The following is a 19,270-nucleotide window of genomic DNA, read 5'->3' as shown; positions in this document are numbered from 1 at the left end:
TATGGGCTTTTTTTTCATCATCAAATCTGGTAATTTATGACAGGCTTAACAGGTAGAATGTGAATATTATAGGAATTATATGTTTTACTGTTCAGCTCACAAAGTCGGACAGAGTTTGTAATAGTACAAGTATGGTTTAGTCTGATAGAGACCTCATTTCTGGAACTCAATCGAGAATCATGAATTAAAGGGTCTAATCATATTCTAAAAATAAACTTAGTGATGAGGACAACTATAGAGAATAAGAAAGTACTGATCAGTTTATAGATTTACAATTTCGTACATAAATGCTCAATGTTTAAAAGTTGGAGTCCCTAGCCATAGCCATAGGGGATGGTAACAAGTTTCTAAACCCATGCGGAGAAACATCTTCGGGACTACAAAGAAAGTATTTGGAAAATCAATTCTAGAGGCATATAGCTAGTGTTTTATTCTATCGATAAGCCAAGCCAAGTAGTTTGACCGTTTTCAAATTGCACCTTTATTGCCATCATATATTAGTCCTTTAACTGCACCTTCATGCAAGTAAATTTTTTTTTTGGGGGTCACAAGCAACATACTAGAGACACTCTGCTATTGCTCATCCAGTGTTCTCCTGTATGGACCAAACCACTTCTAACCTTGTTGAGGCGCCTGATGCTGACATCATCACCACCGATGATACTCTGAAAGAGATTAATGAAGCCGCTTCCCTTGATAGATTGGCCGAAATGGAGTTCTTGGTGTTGCCTGCTGGTGTACCCATCCCTGAAGTTCCCCTTGAAGAAGTTGGTACCAAGACAGCTATGCACTACTTCTCTTCTGTTTACGTCCTTGCTGTTTACATCCTTAACAAGGCTATATGTGCTGATACCACAAACAACAACAACGTGAGGTTTGGGTTAGCCAGCCTGGAGGCTGTGATTCTAGGGTGGTTCTCAAACCAGAGAAGAGTCAAGATGGAACCAGTTCCTAACGATTTCATGACCCTTGTTTCTGCTGATGCGGACCTGATAAAGGAGCTTCTAGAACCAGCAAGAGATGCAGCTTGGCTAGTACCTATGGCAGTTGAATACATCTTCCGTTCAAAGGGACATCACTACACGCCTGCCTTGAAATCTGATTACGTTAAGGGGTGTGATAGTATCTTCAAAGCTTCCATGACGCCAGATGTTGGGACTTTACAACCAAGCGACTTGCTATATCATTATGCGTTTCACTGGATAACCCCTGCAAGGATCTGGTAATGAAGGCACAGGAGGACAGTGGACTCTTACCGGATACTATAAAGTTGAGGATGACTTGTGCACCTGCTGGGGCTGCCTTGGTGACTACAACTGCAGCTGTTTTGAAGCCTTTTAGCGCTAGTGGGTTCCTTGATGACCTGATAGCCCTAAATATTACCAAAGTTGACAAGATCTTTGAGCTTGATGCAAAGATTAGGAGAAATCCTACCCTTTATCATATGAATCCTACTGCCTATGATGAGAAATTCTTGGCTGGTGATCCTAAGAAGGAATTTGAAGATGGTAAGGAGGAGGCTAAGAAGCTGGCACCACTGCTCCAAGCATTCTGTGACACAATGCTCAGAAATGCTCCACTTGGACGTCAGAAGGTCTTGAGAAAGCATGCTAATAGTAATCCAGCTTTGAGGCAAAGTGCAAAGAGGTTCTTCCAGGAGGTTTGGAGAGAAGTCCCCACATCGCTAGATGAGGTGTTTGGTCAGCTGAGGAAGAGTAAGGCAGCCATTGAGGACCCTTCAGGTGGTGATGGTAATCCAGCTTTGAGGCAAGGTGCAAAGAGATTGTTTCAGGAGGTTGGCAGAGGAGTCCCCACATCGCTAGCTGAAGTGTTTGGTCGGAACAAGAAGAGTAAAGCAGTCATTGAAGACCCGTCAGGTCCTAATGCAAGTGGCTAAGGAGACAGTGCCAGGATCAGTAGTGTTGCAACACAAGGCCCAGTTTGTTTCTTTTGTTTTCATGGTTTTTAAATGATTTTCGGTTTCCCTAATACGTAGAGGAGGAAGGCATTATGCGCCGTCTCTTGCCTGAGGATCCTTCTATTCCCAGACTCCCAGTTTTAAGTTTGCTCTTTTAATTTGTCATTTTTTTTTTGTCTTTGAACTTCCTGTGTTTCATAAAAAAAGGGAACCTATATTAGTCAACCTGAAATTCACATACAGTAGAAATGAGCATCTGTTGAATGTATCATCCACCAAATAATCATGTCAGAACCATAGGAACAATAATCTTAGATAATACAAAACAATGAGTCTAAACCGTCTAGAAGAGAAAGGAAACATACCGTGAAAGACAAGTTTCTACTTGGTTGGCTTGTCAGGCAGCAGTATATATGAACTTGAAAACTATGAAAACTCTGCTCTTACTGAATTTGCAAACAGTCCAATGATCAAATTATAGCAATATTCTGTTGGTGTGAGAACTTGGATCAGCTTTTCATGTATAACCGTAATCAACAATCAAATTATAGCAAACCTGGACATCACCATCATGCATAATCAACAATTATCAATCATTAGAAGTTATTGAAGATCCAACAGCTTGATCCCCATCTTCTTCTCTTATGTCCAGATTTTTGAGGTTCAATGATTAAAAAAAAAAGATATCCACTTTTCTCTTGACTTGTAACCATAACACAATCTTCATGAAAAACCATAACTGGAAAAATTGGCACAATACAAGTTTTTCAATTCAACTCTCAAATAAATAAATAAAAGTCTCAGTTCAGGATCTGGTGTTTTCTTCTCAAAGAAGCAACATGAACCTGAAATCATGTGCGACCCAATCAACGGTGAATCTTCCATGCTTCTTGTTCACACACTGCTGAATTTTATTTCTTGCATCACAAGGCATATGGTTCACTATCATGTCGTGGATGCCGACGTGGCAAAGTTCAGTGTCCTTGGCATATAACTCAACCAGCTTCGGCAAAAGAATCTTATTGTCTTTGGATATTCCTAGATTTGATCTTACATACTCTTCTTTACCACATTCTAGCTCCATCATCACGTTCTTCGGCGTATATATACGGACCTATAAGAATCATACGTGTGTTGTTTAAATTTAAAACATATATAATCCTTCACGTGGAAGCGTGTAACACAAGGAACATGACTTGAGTTGCTTACTGATGGATCTGAGAAGTTCCCAGAGCAAAGCGCGAAATGAAGAAGAGGCTCGGGGTGAGTTATAGCATAATCTTTACCCATGTCTCCAGCTTTACCCTTTGGTTTAGAAGCAAACAAGAACCTAAATACCTGCTAATAAGCAAATCCTTTTTAAGCTCTGAAATGAACTTATAATCGTCGAAAACCTCTGACCCAACTTGAAAGAAGACTAAACTTGCCTGTCCTGGACGAGAGACACGGCAACGAAGAATTGAAGTCTGTATTGTGTCTAAGTTCAAGCTTCGTCCTCCAACGTTATACGCTGCCTATATTACACAGAAGAATAAGCAGTTGATGTTGTTACTTAGCCATGACTTGAGACTCAAGTAAGATAATTCTACTACCTTCAGCAATCCAGATACTCTTTTCATACTGTTTTTAGGGTTCCCATAGACAAGAATCGACTGCAAAAGGACAAACGTTAACCCAAGAAAACAAGTTAGTGTCTTACAGAGATTTATCAAGTTAAAAATTAACTTTCAGAATGCATTACATGCATAACCAAAGAGTTGTGTATGTTGATCCAGAAAGCTAGCTTCTCTTCATGATTCAACTTTCTTGGATTCACTCCTTCTAACTTATTAACAAGCGACCTAAACATTTTACATTGAAAAAATAATGATAGAATTAAATAAATAAGATAGTCTTAACTAATATAAACCAAGAGAAGTGGTTGTTAATAGAAACCTGAAATGCTTTAAAGCAGGTTCAACTTCATTTAACTTCTCAGAATCTCTACATATAGATTTCACCATTAGTAATTTGTCGTACGGTCGGCTAGTGACCTTCAGCTTCTCTTTTCCGCGAAATGGACTACTAGATTCTTGATCATCACCCAATGATTCTTGACCCCCAAGTTTACGAAATACTTCTGAGATACACTTGATCATCTCTTCAGACAAACTGTTTGGTGATTTGGTAACGTTTTCAGAAACATATGTCCCAACCATCACATCGATATCAGCTTGCTATAACCAAAAAAAGCATATTAGTATTGATAAAGCAAAAAAAAAAACTCAACAGAAAAAGTTGCTTCTACCTCAAGCATTGAGAAAGGGAGAGAGTGATGGTATGATGAGTCCATCGCTTGGGGAGACATCCTAAAGGAATAGCCTGAACAATGAGACAAGGATGAGTGGCTTCGGAATATTCCAGAGTCCTCTAGAACTTTCTGCGGGCTGCAGATTGCGGTTTTTTGTGAATCAGTGAGATTATTAGTAGACACAAGAAGATCCTCTGATATCTCTTTCTCCTCTGGTTCTAAGTTACTTGTAATTCTGTTGTTGAAGAACCTTCGGTATAACAAAAGAAGATATCTTTCTAAGTACATCACTTGCAACTCCAAGCCTGCAATTTCACTCACCAGTTTCTTTGCTTCCTAAATCATGAAACATTAAAAAAAAAATTATTTTCAGTTTCTTACTTGTATTACAATGTAGTCAAGGCTTAATTGTTTTTTATAACCTTGGGGATAGAAGGATCTTCGTTTCTACAATCTTCCAAGAACGATTTGCGTCTAAGAACTGTCTCCAACTCACGCCGTACTAAAACTTCATCTTCTTGAAGCAGCAAATCAAGCTGCAAATAAAGAGTTTTGAAGATTTAAGGTCTGTTTTGATTGTCTGTTCTTTAGACAATCTTTAGAGAAAACTTTCTTCGAACCTCATCACATGACACTCTCTGAGGCTGTAGTTTTCTGCATTTTACAAGAGATTGGAGCTGTTCTATCTCTCTCTGCAACGTTTGATCCTAAAGAATAAAAAACTCATGTTAATTTGATGAGCGATGAAGAAATAATCTTTAACAAACAAAGTTGACCGTTCGGACCATGTGAAATCTATCTATGTTGTGAATGGCTTCACTTGATTTGTTGTTTTTGAGAGATTTTTTGAGGACTGGATCACTGGAAAAATGGTGGACAACACAGAAACTTGTTAGGACAGGACTGCTGAATCATATATAAAGGAATGGAGAAGAAGAGACAGAACCTTCTTGAACGTTTGTGAATCGAATTTGTTGTTGTCATGAGTGATCTGAAACTCTGAAGGGTTTGCTTCGGTGAACAACTTGTTATAAGACACACTTTGTTATATGAAAAATCAAAGTAAAAACGACTAAGCAGCTGATATTCACTGAAACGCATTAATGAGATATATAAAATAATTAGATAGTGACAAAAAAGTTACAGAAGAACAAAGGAAAGGTCAAAAACAGATGAAACAATGAATAAACATTATACCACAAATTGAATGAGACTACTCATTAAAATAAAGAAAATTTATCTTAGTATAAAATGTATTTTTCTTATAGAATTTTTTTGTTTGTTATAGAAAATGTAAAAAGTACTAAATTGCTTGATACTAGTATTGTTTTTTCATCCCTTCTTCACCTAACTTCTTTAGGTTACAGTAAATGCATTTACGCATAATCATGCGCATAGTTTTATTAGGATTAGGCACGAAAGGAAAGTCACAAAAACAAGAAAACAATAAGAACATACTATTGGCGTCAAGTGGGTTTAGCATTTTCACAATATGGTTTCCCTTGGATAAAATTACAATTTATTCTCATGTCGTCCACATATTTATGTTTTTTCTTAACATATTTATGTTAAATTCGAGTATTTTGTGAATAATAGATACAACTGTTTTAATATCTATCGCGTGGTCAAAGTTCCATCTGAGTATAACTCGCTGTCGGATATAACCATTTGCATAATCATTATAGAAATAATTTGGCTATCTATCTATTTCATTATTCATAGTTTCATATTTGACCAGTCCGATCTCGGTAAGAAACATGCCTTTGATTGAAACACTATTATTATTAAAAAGAAACAAACAATATGTAATTATTGGTTTGACATCGGGTCTGATGTTTTGTAAAAAGTAACCTTTTTCATGCAAACAAAAATCACCAAGGACCACTTATAAATTGGAGATTTCCTGTTTGTGTGTGTGAAGCTGTAATGCTAATTCATCTTTATGATCATATTGGTGGTTTTCAGATGATAATCAAGACGGGTTGTGGGCTAAAACCCACAAAATAGGAGATTTATACACTAAGATTTAGTATATAAGAACAATATATTGCAAAAAACTAAATGATATCAAAAAGAGTTAGTATAGAAATTTATATCACAATTTCCTTTATGCTTTAATCGGTTAAATATCGGACCGGACCTGATCAGGATCATCAGATTTTATTACACAAGATTCTATATTATTTGGAGCATGATTGTATGCTTTTGCTAGTTTTATTTTCATGATACATTACCTGATTTATAAGTTAATTTTCACATAAATAATAAACTTAGATAAACTCGTAATATTTTCGTGGGAGAGCTAATTAACATTTGCAAAAAATTATTGAAAAACCAGAGATTCTCTTGAAATTTTGGTTCCACGTGGTGTATATGTATTGGCCATATATACTAGTCAAGTGGAACCTTTCTAAGCTCCACTGAAGATTCAAAATTTTGTAAAAGCATTTCACGAAGATAAAAGAAAACTTCTTTTGACAAAGCATCATCCGCAAGAATTACTAATGTTAAATGACAAAAAGGTCACTTTGGTGGGTGTCTTTTGATTAAAGAGATTGTGCATGGAGTGGCAAGGACTTGATTGAAATGGTAAAGGGAAGCCTTAAAAGCGATGAAAGGTGAGAAAGCTGTCAAAACCTTTTGCTACAACAAATCTACTACAGGCAACGTACTATTAGAGATACATATTTTCTAAAATAAATGTGTTATTTAATGTTGTAAGTTACTAAGTTGGAACAGACTAGTCCTCAATAGCCAATGACACAACACAAGTTTTGGCGCGATATCATCAATGACATAATTATAAAAAATAACATAATTGTAAAATATTGCTAGATATTTGGTTTTGTTTGGAATGATTCGATGTGTCTAAACGTAAATTTAAGTCTATTCATGATCAAACTATAGAACAAAACAAAACTTTGTTGTGAATATATAAAAAAATAATAAAGATAATCCAAGAGAGAGGTTATAGAAGATTCATAGTTTGGGATTGTGTTCTTCGTTTTGTGGTTTCCCATATTTATGTTCCGTAGTTTTCTCTCCGAGACGTAAGGCGACAACTCTTTCTTGTCTTCTGAGTTCTTGTCTCGATTGCCCCATTTTCAACACAAACTAACTCCCAAGTACATCGGCTCTTCTTACCATGCACCCAGTGATCTAGTATTACTATTTCAGGCCAGTGTTATACAGTTGGTCGTATAACGTATGCAAAAAAATTGTCTATACAAGAGTTTGATGCCTTTAACTTTTATATAAACTTTAGCAGCTAACACTGATGCTTCATGAGTGTTATCCCATGGGGATGCACACAGTAACTTAGTACTATGCATCTTTTTTTGCATGTGTGAATCAGTGGGATTGTTTGTATTACACTGCAAATAATCCCACTGATTCACACATGCAAAAATGAATTGCCTTATCTCTTTCTCACTTTTAAGAAATCTGAAGTTAAGGCCACCAATTCGTTTCACACATAACTAGTGATTGATGACCTGATATGTAAGCGGTGGTGTTGGAGGCTTCATGTCGTCGTCCCTGCAAGTATTTAAGTCACTCAGCTCACATAAGAAGAAGTAATAACAATTGAACACGGCTTAAAGGAGCAATCTATCTCTAATCTTACATTGTGTAAGGTGGCAAAGGTCTTGGCTTCAGCTGATCAGCTGCATTGTCTTCTGAATTAAGAAAAGTGTGTAAGAGAGATACCACAAAGATATCTCCTTAACTATCGTATATATCAATTCCTCTGTTTTAGGAATGTTAGTTAATAGCTTGTCTTAGTCTCCAAGACTCATTGATGTATATATCCTGCCATTGTACATTGAGTTTAATATATGAAATACAATCTTAACATGGTATCAAGAGCATAACGATACCCTAGAATATTTTTTTTTCCCCCTAGCCGTCATCTTCTTTATCTTTTTCTTTCTCTCTCCGATCTGCACCTTCCTCCATAACCATGGCTGCTAATGCTGCACATGAGATTGTCGATGGCAACAAACCTCTGTTGAACATCAATATGGTCAACATCACAAAACTCACATCCGCAAACTACATGACTTGGAGCCTTCAAGTCCATGCCTTGCTGGATGGCTATGACTTGGCCGGTCACATCGACGGCACAACCCCTGCACCTGCAGAAACAGTTACTGTCAACGAGATCGCAGCTGCAAACCCTGACTTCACCAAATGGCGTCGTCAGGATCGTCTCATCTACAGTGCCCTTCTCGGCACTCTCTCTCCCTCCATCCAAGCGCTTGTCACATCCTCCAAGTCTGCATATGAAGTATGGAAGTCTCTAAGTGCTACCTACGCCACTCCGAGCCGAGGACACATCCAACAACTCCGTCTCCAATTGAAGAACTTCACAAAGGGAGACAAGAGCATCGATGAGTACATGAGGGGCCTGACGACTCGCTTCGATCAACTAGGCCTACTTGGCAAACCGTTGGATCATGAAGACAAGATTGAGTACATCATTGATGGACTCCCTGAGGAGTACAAGTCTGTTACTGATCAAGTAGAAGGCCGTGACACCACCCCCTCGATCATAGAGATCCACGAGAAGTTGATTAACAAAGAAGCTAAACTCTTGGCAGTCACCACACCCACCTCTGCTTCAGTACCGATAACAGCGAACATGGCTACCTCGCGCCCTAAACAGCAACATCAAACTCGGGGACCTGGCTGGAACAACAACTACAAGCAGAATCAGTACTACCCGCAGAAACAAGAGAATAAAGGATCCAAAGGATATCAAGGCCGCTGTCAAATCTGCAGTACCTTCGGTCACAGTGCTAGGCGATGCCCTCAGATGCAGCAACAGCAAATCCCCACCTCAGGCACGCCCTTCCGTCCGTGGCAACCACGAGCAAATGTTGCTGTCGCTGCTCAACACCCTTCAACTGCCTGGCTCATGGACTCCGGTGCTACACATCATCTCACCAGTGATCTGCATAACATGTCTCTGCAACAGCCCTATCTTGGTGACGACTCAGTGATGATCGGCGATGGCTCTGGCCTCTCCATCTCACACACCGGTTCAATAACTCTTCCTTCCTCTGCAAGAAAATTATTTCTCAATAATGTTCTATGCGTACCTAATATCAAGAAGAACCTTATATCAGTTTATCGCTTATGTAACGCTAATAAAGTTTCTGTTGAATTTTTCCCTGCTCACTTTCAGGTGAAGGATCTCAGCTCGGGGGTCCCATTAATCCAAGGCAAGACCAAGGATGAGCTCTATGAGTGGCCAGCCAACTCATCAACCCTTCAAGCCTTTTTCATCTCCTCTTCCTCAAAATAAGTTTATCCGATTGGCATTTCCGCCTAGGACACCCGTCTGCCTCTATTCTCAAAACTATTGTTTCAAATTTTTCTTTACCCTGCAAACAGTCTGTAACCCAAAACACTTTGTGCTCAGATTGTGCTATTAATAAATCTCATAAACTTCCTTTTCATCAAACCTCAATCACTTCAACTCGCCCTCTACAATATATATTTTCGGACCTTTGGAGTTCACCTGTTGTCTCTATTGATAACTACAAATACTACCTTGTGTTAGTTGACCACTACAGTCGCTATACCTGGCTCTACCCCTTGAAACTAAAGTCACAAGTCAAGGAGACATTCAAAGCCTTCAAAGCACTCGTAGAGAACTTCTTCTCCACAAAAATCGGCACACTATACTCAGACAATGGAGGAGAATTCATTGCTCTTCGTCATCTCCTATCTGAAGCCGGCATCTCTCACCTCACCTCACCACCTCACACACCAGAACACAATGGGATCTCCGAAAGAAAACACAGACATGTCGTCGAAACGGGGCTCACACTTCTCACCCATGCCTCTATGCCCAAGTCTTACTGGTCCTATGCATTCGCCACCGCCACCTACCTCATAAATCGTCTCCCGACTGATGTACTTCAGATGGATTCCCCATTTCACAAACTGTTCGGAAGCCAGCCGAACTACACGAAAACTCGTGTCTACGGCTGCCTCTGTTTTCCATGGTTACGGCCATATACACAACATAAACTTGAGGATCGCTCTATGCCTTGCGTCTTTATTGGCTACTCGCCTACTCAGAGCGCCTATTTATGTCTCGAACGAAACACTGGCCGCATCTATGTCTCTAGACACGTACGTTTTGATGAATCCATCTTCCCTTTCAAAACCAAACCCAAACTCAACCAGACACCACCTACACCAAACACGTCTCCCCCTATTCCCTCTCCCATAGCTACTGCAATACCTATACCTCAACAACCACAACCTCCCACTCACCCAACCTCGCCAACCCCACTCGTAGAGCAAATGGGAACCTCGAGCTCGGAACCTCACTTGTCAGTTCAGGTAACATCTTCAACACCTACTTTAAGTGTTACTAACGGTAATATTGGTGCTGCAGAGTTCTCAACAGGTTCTATGCCACCCGCTCCTGACACAGCTCCGAACGCATCATCTCAGTCGGGCTCGTCTTCTCCGACTGAATCTCCGTCTCCGGCGCCGTCTGCTACAGGGTCATCCTCTTCGTCTTCACCTCCACCATCACCTCCACCATCCCCGACACCACCACCTCCTCCGGCATCTATCAACAACCATCCGATGATGACTCGCAGGAAGAACCAAATCATGAAACCAAATCAAAAATACAACTACTCTGCGGCTCGGGTGTCTGCTATACCAGCTGAACCAAACACCATCACTCAGGCGCTCAAAGATAAAATATGGAGGGGTTCAATGTCGACGGAAATAGATGCCTTTGTGCGCAATGGAACCTTCACTCTTGTTCCACGCAAGCCGGGAAGCAACGTCGTTGGTTGTCGCTGGCTCTACAAAAACAAGTACAACTCTGATGGTACTCATCGCTGCCCGAAATCTCGACTGGTAGCAAAAGGGTACAAGCAAGAGTTTGGACGAGACTATGTTGACACCTTCAGTCCCGTTATCAAATCCACAACCCTCAGGATGGTTCTTGACATTGCAGTTAGCAACTCTTGGCCTGTGAAACAATTGGACGTCAATAACGCCTTTCTTCAGGGCACACTAACGGACGAGGTTTATATGGAACAGCCACCGGGGTTCATAGATACGGACAGACCTGATTATGTTTGTCGCTTGCACAAGGCTGTTTATGGCCTCAAATAGGCTCCGAGAGCATGGTACATGGAGCTCCGCAGCTTCCTCCTGAGCTTGGGATTCAAGAACTCTCTAGCGGACACTTCGCTCTTTGTTCTACACTACGGAGGACATCACATCTACCTACTTGTTTATGTCGATGATATCTTGGTGACTGGCAACACCAACTCTGGTATTCAACGCATCTTGGGTCTTCTAGCTGAGAGATTTTCAGTCAAAGATGCAGAGGATCTAAACTACTTTCTCGGCATAGAAGCTCATCGCACATCAACTGGTCTTCACCTATGTCAGAGGAAGTACATCTTGGATCTACTTCACAAATACGACATGATGAACGCAAAGCCGGTCACTACGCCCATGGCATCCTCTCCGAAACTCAGTCTCACTTCCGGTACAAGCCTCTCTGACCCTACCCAGTATCGACGCTTAATAGGAAGTCTCCAATACCTTCAGTTCACTCGTCTTGACATCGCCTATGCTGTTAATCGGCTCTCACAATTCATGCACAAGCCAACTGAAGACCACTGGCAGGCTGCTAAGCGAATACTACGTTATCTAGCGGGTACACCAACACACGGTATCTTCTACACTGCTAAGAACTCTCTCACGCTTCGAGCTTACTCAGATGCCGACTGGGCTGGAGACAGTGACGACTATGTTTCTACAAACTCGTTTGTTATCTATCTTGGCCAACATCCCATTTCCTGGTCGGCAAAGAAACAAAATGGTGTTGCAAGATCATCTACGGAAGCGGAGTATCGAGCGGTTGCTAATGCCACCTCTGAAATCATATGGATTTGCAGTCTCCTTTCTGAGCTTGGGGTTTCACTTCAGTCAGCTCCAGTTGTGTTCTGTGACAATGTCGGAGCAACTTTCCTCTGCGCAAACCCGGTGTTCCACTCTCGCATGAAGCATATTGCCATCGACTATCACTTCGTTCGTGGACAAGTACAACGAGGAGCTTTATCAGTCTTACATGTTAACACTCGTGATCAGCTCGCAGATGCATTGACGAAGCCTCTCACTCGTGCTCGGTTCTTGGAACTACGGAACAAGCTTGGCGTGGCACCCACGCTGCAGCTTGAGGGGGCGTGTAAGAGAGATACCACAAAGATATCTCCTTAACTATCGTATATATCAATTCCTCTGTTTTAGGAATGTTAGTTAATAGCTTGTCTTAGTCTCCAAGACTCATTGATGTATATATCCTGCCATTGTACATTGAGTTTAATATATGAAATACAATCTTAACAAAGTGTCTGTCACATTGGTTACAGTTTCTGCTTCTGAAGGTAGTTTCAGATTTGTCATAGCTGCATTACAATACAGCCAAAGCAACACAGTTATGTTAGTCCATGACAATAGAAACTCGTTAGTCCCCAAGGATGTCACCAAAATGAAGTTACTAACTTGTGCAGATGTTTATGCTCATAGCTTCACAAAGAGGCAATGGTGAAACAAGAAAGAAAGATTAGACAATGAACAAACCACTTTGAGAGCATGGCTTACCAGCATCAACAAGGTTCTTGGTAGCTAAGTAATCGATCATGTAGGGGCCTGTAATATCAGAAACATTTTTCTTTCTTAAGTTGAGTATCTTTTATCTTTGTTTTGGAACTTCATTTCCTTAACACTCTGCAAAAAGTGTTTAACTGGGGAATAAGGCGTCATTCAAGAAGGATGACTAATAACAAAATATTGAGTTTTAAATGCAAACTCATACTTGCACAATACTAACTGCTCTCTGAGCGCTTCGAGCTCCTGCTCTACTTCGAAATCTCTAACGGAAATGGCAGAACGTTTGATGATGATGGTGCTCTTCTCGTATTCCACCAATTACATTGGTTAACAGAACCAGAGTCGTTTACACATACATGATCATCAAACAATAGACATTTGGTCTAAGATGGTGGCTTAATGTGATGATAGCTAACCTTTGTCACTCTATTATCCTAAAACAAAACAAATCATTTTTCTCACCATACAAAGACAAACTGAAAGCAAACAGAAAATCAAATGAAAACAAGTCCATCCATAGATAGAAGAGGTTGATGATACTGGTTCAGTCTGAGACGGTTTTCAAGACAGTTAAAACACAAAAAGCCAAACTGCATGCAAATTCCAAAAGAGAGTTTTGGCACAAAAAAAAAAAAACTAGGAGATGGCTTTGTTCTTCAGCCACTTCTGCTCCAAATAATCGTTCACCAGAAGCTGAACATTGCAACTCGACAACTTGTTGTAGAGTTCGAACATCTCCTGGACAAGTTTCGAAATCTCACGGTTTCCTAGCTGTGTAGGATCATTCTCTTCAACATAGATCTCCATCTCCTTCAAACACGGAAAATAGTCCAAGAAATGCTTTATCATCGCCATCTCTTTCATCGTTCCTCGAAACCCTTGAATCTCCAGCTCTTTCACTGGACAAACTGTGAGTGAAAGTCCTTTTCCGTCCCGAGATATGCAGTCACAAGCATCCCCACACTCGTCTGTCACATGGTGCACCAGATCCTAAAAAGCACCAAGAAGACCCATTAAGAGATTCAAAGTATCAAGTATGAACTCAAGTTGTTTATATACCTGAATGAGTAGAGTTTCTAAATGTGGAGAGTTCCTTAGAAGAGCTGGCATTGCTTGCCATCCTCGATCCTTGTTACTCTTAATAGCTAATGATTTGAGGTTGTTGAACACTGGGATCGATTCAGAGCACATAGAAAGAGCCTGACACAACAAAACAAACCATTTTTAGAATTACATATGTCTCAAACCTAATCAATCATAAACAGAGAGAAAAGAAAACAGACCTCAAGAGTATCAGGAAGCAAGCTAAGATCCGGAACATTCCGTATGCCATGAAAGAGTTTCCACACATTAGTAAATGCGAGAGCCTCTTGCTCGTCAAACCAAACAGGTTCTGGCTCTCTAAGGTGCTTGAGTTGGTCTTCACTTAAGCAGAGGACGATTCTAGCATCAACTAAGTTCTCCATATTAACCACAGGATAGTCAGACGCAACAGAATCAGAGTAGTAAAAGTGAAGGAGGCTCGGTGTATCAAACGATAAACTGCTTACAATATCGTTCAACTTTATCGTCAGGGACGTGACGGTTGCGCTCGACACTGTGACATCCCCCATATCTTTCCATATAACATCAACCAGAAGCAACTCCTCAAGGGAAGGCAGAGCGTGAAGCAGAGTGTTAAACTCGTTAGGACAAACATGAACCGAGTCAAGAACCAGAGTCTTAAGCAACGGTAAAGAAATGCGATTAGCAACCAAGGAGATATAAATCCCACAGTCTATTCTCAGACTAACCAGCGTGCTACACTCGAAGCATTTGGGAGAGAGCTGGTAGTAATCATCATCATCATCATCATCATCTTCGTCGTCACCACGGTTCAAAACGATAGCTAGATCAAGATCCGAAACGCCGCGAGATAACACATTGCTAATCCAACCATCTAGACGAGCTGTATCTACCAGGGTGAAACACTTGAGAGAGAACTTCTTTAGCGGGGAGTTACCTTGCGAGGCCAAAACTCTGTCAACAAAGTCCATGAAGCTCCGTATGATTTCTGGTCTGTAGCGTTTATCCTCTTCCGGATGAAGGAAGGAAGAGTCGTCGATGGTGAGGTAAGGGACGAATGCGAGAAGGTTGCGCCATCTCTTGGCGAGAATCGATGTCAGAGCAGCCTCCTTTGTGGTAAGGAAAGACAAGATGTGACAAAGGACCTCGTCTGGAAGATTGCTAACACGATCCATCTTCTTCTAAAATTCAAGTAACAACTAACTAAATCTAATTGAGTAGAAATCGAGAAAACTTCGAATCAAGAAACCCTAAGAAGAGAATAGAATCAGTAGTAGTAGTAGCAGAAGAGATGAGTGAACTTTGAATCACAAATGTTTAATCCAACACCCAAAGTCTAGAGATTTTCAGGGGGCATGCATCCAGTGAGAGGTGAGAGTAAATGAGATTTGATAGTGTTAAATCGCTCCTTTCTGTAGCCCTCCTACACATAAGGGGAGGTACGAAGAAGAGGAAGCAAAACACACATAGGGGTTTGATATTGAAGACGAGCGCAAGACTCGAGCCTAGTGGGAATATCTTTTGGTTATATCAATCGTTTACCTTTTAAATGTCACCGGTTTAGATCGATTGTTAAAAATGTTAATAAAATCGATTGTTTTTGTTTGGACCGGTTTTCAACCAATAACGTAGAAAATCGATGGTTCACCTTTTAAATCGATTGTTTTTGTTTGGACCGGTTTTCAACCAATAACGTAGAAAATCGATGGTTCACCTTTTAAATGTCACCGGTTTAAATCGATGGTTCACCTTAAAATGTTAACCGGTTTAGATCGATTGTTTTATTTGGACCGGTTTTCAACCGAATAACGTAGAAAAAATGGGTGATATGCGAGCAATAACAAGGAAGCAATAAAAAATTATGTCAAAAAAAAAAAACAAGGAATCAATAAAATAAAATTAAAAAACAAATTAAATCTCTTCTGCAAAATGTGGTCACATCACGTTTCACAGAATTGAGGGAAAAATAACAATACCTACCTGACCACCAAACAATGTATCGTCTACAGCAAGAGTGAGGTTATATGACTTATGAGTTTCCTTGTATGCATCAGTGGGTCTTTCCATTCCTCTATAGGCCTGACTATCTGATGAAATAAGCTGCAAAGACAGAGTCCTAAGGCATGATACAATCAAAAGAGTCTATGAATATGTAAGATACTTTTTGAATCACTCACTGCGTAGTTGAGACCACTTGCAGTCAAGGCTTCTTCAGCTTTCCTCTTCCAACACAGAACTCCCCAGGAACAGGCTTCAGAAAATAAAGTTGTATTACAAGAACATGACATTAAGACTTCTCAAACAAAAAAGGAAACATTACAGACTTACTTGAGATCGGCAGCAGGAAACCCAAATCTGTTACTGTTAGTCCTCAAGAATGTCACCAAAATGAAGTTAAACAACTTTTGCAGATGTTGCTGCTCATAGTATCACAAAGAAAGAGAAAAGGCACAATGAACAAGGTTCTTGATGGCTAAGTAAAGGATCCTGTAATTATCAGAGACTTCTTTCTCACTAGCACCAATACAGAGATGCATTCCCCAAAGCAAATGATTCAAGCAGACAAGAAACAAGAGTAAGAAGACTCTTTAACCCAACCAGAATTGTGGAACTATGATTCAAGCATACAAGAAACAAAAAAAAAATTAACCTCACAGTTCTAGAACCAACTTTACCCAGATACAAAGACAAGATCTTGTTCCTTGGATTTCTTAACTCACTGCTGGGTTTGCTTCTGTCAGAGCAGAGCTTGCATTTATTATGGGACACCTTTGTTAAAATCATTACCAAGGAAAAAAAACTAACTAACAAAACTGTTTAGATATGCATGTAACTACTCGTAATCGAAGAGAAAAAGCAGAGTTACAGAAGTGTCATTACCTTTAAACTGGCGGATAAGTCAAATAGTTCAACACATAAGTCAAATTTAAACAATACTCTAACAATCAATAATAATACTCAAATAGTTCTTCAACACATAAGTCAAATTAAGAAGAGACCACTACACACAGCACCTAATACAAACAACGATACTAATTAGCTTATTAACTATTCCCCTCACTTGTCACCACTTCCAGGCACCCCCCACGGAGCCACCTCTTCTTCATCGACCCCTTGCCCCTTCCACTCACCCGGCCCCACCTTGTACAGCCTACCACCTCCACAAAGCATGAGCTCCCAGTTAAACGTAACACTCGCCCCTGATTCCTCAAATCCACTCGGGTAAATCTTTCCATCCCGGTTAGGTTTCTTAGCCACAAACACAGTGAAACCACGGTCTCCTAAATACTTAGTGGACATGTGCAAGTCCGAGTTCCCCGATATCAAAAGGACACTCCTAGGGAAACCCCCACTCCTCGTCTCAGTCTGCATCAGCTCGATCAACCTCGCAGCAGCTAAATCAGACTTCCTCTCGTAAGGAACGTCTTCTCTCGGCGGGACAGCTGTGTGGATGCGGACACCGCAGACGCCACCGTTCTCGTCGACAAAGCAGCAGTCTATGTTCCTCTCCTCGGTGTCGAAGAAGCGGAAGCCGTTGTTGTCCTCGAGGAAGGCTCTATCAGAGGCCGTGAACAGATCCGGACGGCCGCAGACGTACTTGTAGTTCGCGGAGAGCTGGTTGTTAGGGTTCTCCTGCTTCAAGGCTTGGTTGATCCGACCAACCAGATCCTGGATCGGGTAAGGATGGTTCGGGTCGTATGGGAACGGGCACGCTCCTGACTCCCAGAAAAGAGCAAACTCACGAGCCATGGGTCTGTCATGAAATCAAATCAAAACTGAATTAGGAGTTTTAACAACAACATTTTAAATCAAGTGGTGACTGAAAGTGGCGACATTACTCATTCTAGTCACAGCACAAACCATAAAGACTCTAAATATTTAAGCCTAAGAACAACTTGGACAACAAAAACATTTTTTTTAAAAAAAACGAGACTCTTATATTTTAAAAATATACGTAATACGCAGACTCATATAAAGAGACATTACCACAGAGATCGTTGATCTTCTTGGCAAGCTCCTTGATTTCTTTCTCTAGCAGCCCAAACCCCTGCAAAGACACACGAAACATCAAGCTCGAGACTCTACTCTTATCAAGACACGAACTTGAAACCAAATCACTAATCACGAAACACTCGAGACCCTCGATGACTAGAACCCTAAATACGCAGCAGGAGCGCCCAAATCAAACTAAAAAAAAAAATCGAAACTGAGGCAGACAAGTAGCGACTTACGAAGATGATTTTGACGGAGAGCGGTAACAACGACAGACTTGTCTGAACTTACTAGGGGATAGCGAGTGTGTATCTGTTTGTGTGCGTTTAATACTGGGATAGGCTGGATAGATGGGCCGGTAAGTTATCAAACAGGCTTAGTTGTGTTTGTCGACTAACAATGGGCTTTGATTTAGCCCAATATACTCTTCTGGTCCATGGATATGAACCGGTTTCAAACTGGATCGGTTCAAATCTAATTTCCAATTTAAAATTCGTACCGGGGGATGAGGATAAAGAGCTGTAATTTTTATCTACATAATCATTTCTAGTAATGACATGTATTGTTTGTTATGTAATTTTTATCTACATAATCATTTCTGTATGCGTGTGTTTGACATGTAATGATATTTCCATTCAATCAATTTATCCCGTACATTAACTTGTGATCTCTGATTGTTTGTTAAGGTTTTGTTTCATTGTGTGATACATACTATTTTAATAAATGAAATTATATGTATAGTAGAGTACTAGTAGTTGTGGAAGGAGAGAAACACTCAATTATATTCCTCCATCTCCTAAACAGATTCTTGCCCGGTTAGAGAGACTCACCAGATTCTCTGCAGCAAGCTCACTTGTCTTGATCGCTCTAAGGTGCCTCTTCATGCTATTCAACACAACGGCACGGGTCATGATCAAGATAACTTCCTTACACTTTTGTCTGCTCACTTTCACAACCCCTCTCCTTGATAGCTAGGTGTGTACTGTCTTCTCTTGTGTCGATCATTGTCTGTGTATGTATGTGTGTGTTTGTATAGAGAATCATGAAGATATAAAACATAAATGTGAATATCATTATTGAGATATGTATATATTTAGTTAAAGAAACTAGGTTTAATGTTTATATTCTTATCTTCCTATATAAGTTGTACATGTATAAGCTTTATGATCATGAGAGTAAATATAATTATTCCCATCTATCTCTTATCATATTATTTACATGGTATCAGAGCCACAATGATCTAACGATCTGTTCCGTTCCTGTTTTTTATTTTATTTCCTTCAAGCCACAAAGCTTTTTTATTTTTCGATTTCAAGCCATTGAGCTTCTTTTTACTATATTTT

The 19,270-nt window shown here is 40.2% G+C and overlaps 3 protein-coding genes across 3 annotated transcripts; all 3 read right to left on the bottom strand.

Moving 5' to 3' along the window:
* Positions 1–2,588: 2,588 nt before the first annotated feature.
* Positions 2,589–5,350, bottom strand: LOC108807703 (uncharacterized). Its single transcript, XM_018579954.2, has 11 exons — positions 5,155–5,350; positions 4,994–5,069; positions 4,829–4,915; positions 4,631–4,744; positions 4,206–4,544; positions 3,854–4,134; positions 3,660–3,759; positions 3,511–3,570; positions 3,346–3,432; positions 3,128–3,256; positions 2,589–3,032 (listed from the first exon to the last, which is right to left on the bottom strand). The coding sequence occupies exons 1-11, from the start codon at positions 5,307–5,309 to the stop codon at positions 2,745–2,747; spliced, it is 1,716 nt and encodes a 571-aa protein (XP_018435456.2). The 5' UTR covers positions 5,310–5,350; the 3' UTR covers positions 2,589–2,744.
* An 8,013-nt stretch (positions 5,351–13,363) lies between these two features.
* Positions 13,364–15,427, bottom strand: LOC108811838 (putative F-box protein At3g58820). Its single transcript, XM_018583941.2, has 3 exons — positions 14,153–15,427; positions 13,929–14,069; positions 13,364–13,859 (listed from the first exon to the last, which is right to left on the bottom strand). The coding sequence occupies exons 1-3, from the start codon at positions 15,107–15,109 to the stop codon at positions 13,506–13,508; spliced, it is 1,452 nt and encodes a 483-aa protein (XP_018439443.1). The 5' UTR covers positions 15,110–15,427; the 3' UTR covers positions 13,364–13,505.
* Positions 15,428–16,796: 1,369 nt separating this feature from the next.
* LOC108810195 (uncharacterized) lies at positions 16,797–18,226 on the bottom strand. The gene is made up of 3 exons (XM_018582324.2): positions 18,167–18,226; positions 17,922–17,982; positions 16,797–17,688 (listed from the first exon to the last, which is right to left on the bottom strand). The coding sequence occupies exon 3, from the start codon at positions 17,682–17,684 to the stop codon at positions 16,992–16,994; it is 693 nt and encodes a 230-aa protein (XP_018437826.1). The 5' UTR covers positions 17,685–17,688; positions 17,922–17,982; positions 18,167–18,226; the 3' UTR covers positions 16,797–16,991.
* Positions 18,227–19,270: the final 1,044 nt, after the last annotated feature.

The sequence above is a fragment of the Raphanus sativus genome, unplaced genomic scaffold, assembly GCF_000801105.2.
Source record: "Raphanus sativus cultivar WK10039 unplaced genomic scaffold, ASM80110v3 Scaffold0212, whole genome shotgun sequence".
Classification (NCBI taxonomy): domain Eukaryota; kingdom Viridiplantae; phylum Streptophyta; class Magnoliopsida; order Brassicales; family Brassicaceae; genus Raphanus; species Raphanus sativus.
Note: the sequence above shows the minus strand (reverse complement) of the source record. Positions and strands in the feature narration are given on the sequence as shown.

Coding starts and splice junctions, on each gene's coding strand:
- LOC108811838 (XM_018583941.2), bottom strand. CDS start 15,109: ATGGATCGTGTTAGCAATCTTCCAGACGAGGTCCTTTGTCACATCTTG. Junction 14,070..14,152: donor TGCTTCCTGATACTCTTGAG/GTCTGTTTTCTT, acceptor TTGTTGTGTCAG/GCTCTTTCTATGTGCTCTGA. Junction 13,860..13,928: donor TAGAAACTCTACTCATTCAG/GTATATAAACAA, acceptor GGTGCTTTTTAG/GATCTGGTGCACCATGTGAC.
- LOC108810195 (XM_018582324.2), bottom strand. CDS start 17,684: ATGGCTCGTGAGTTTGCTCTTTTCTGGGAGTCAGGAGCGTGCCCGTTC.
- LOC108807703 (XM_018579954.2), bottom strand. CDS start 5,309: ATGCGTTTCAGTGAATATCAGCTGCTTAGTCGTTTTTACTTTGATTTT. Junction 3,433..3,510: donor GAGTATCTGGATTGCTGAAG/GTAGTAGAATTA, acceptor TGTGTAATATAG/GCAGCGTATAACGTTGGAGG. Junction 3,033..3,127: donor GGAACTTCTCAGATCCATCA/GTAAGCAACTCA, acceptor TGATTCTTATAG/GTCCGTATATATACGCCGAA.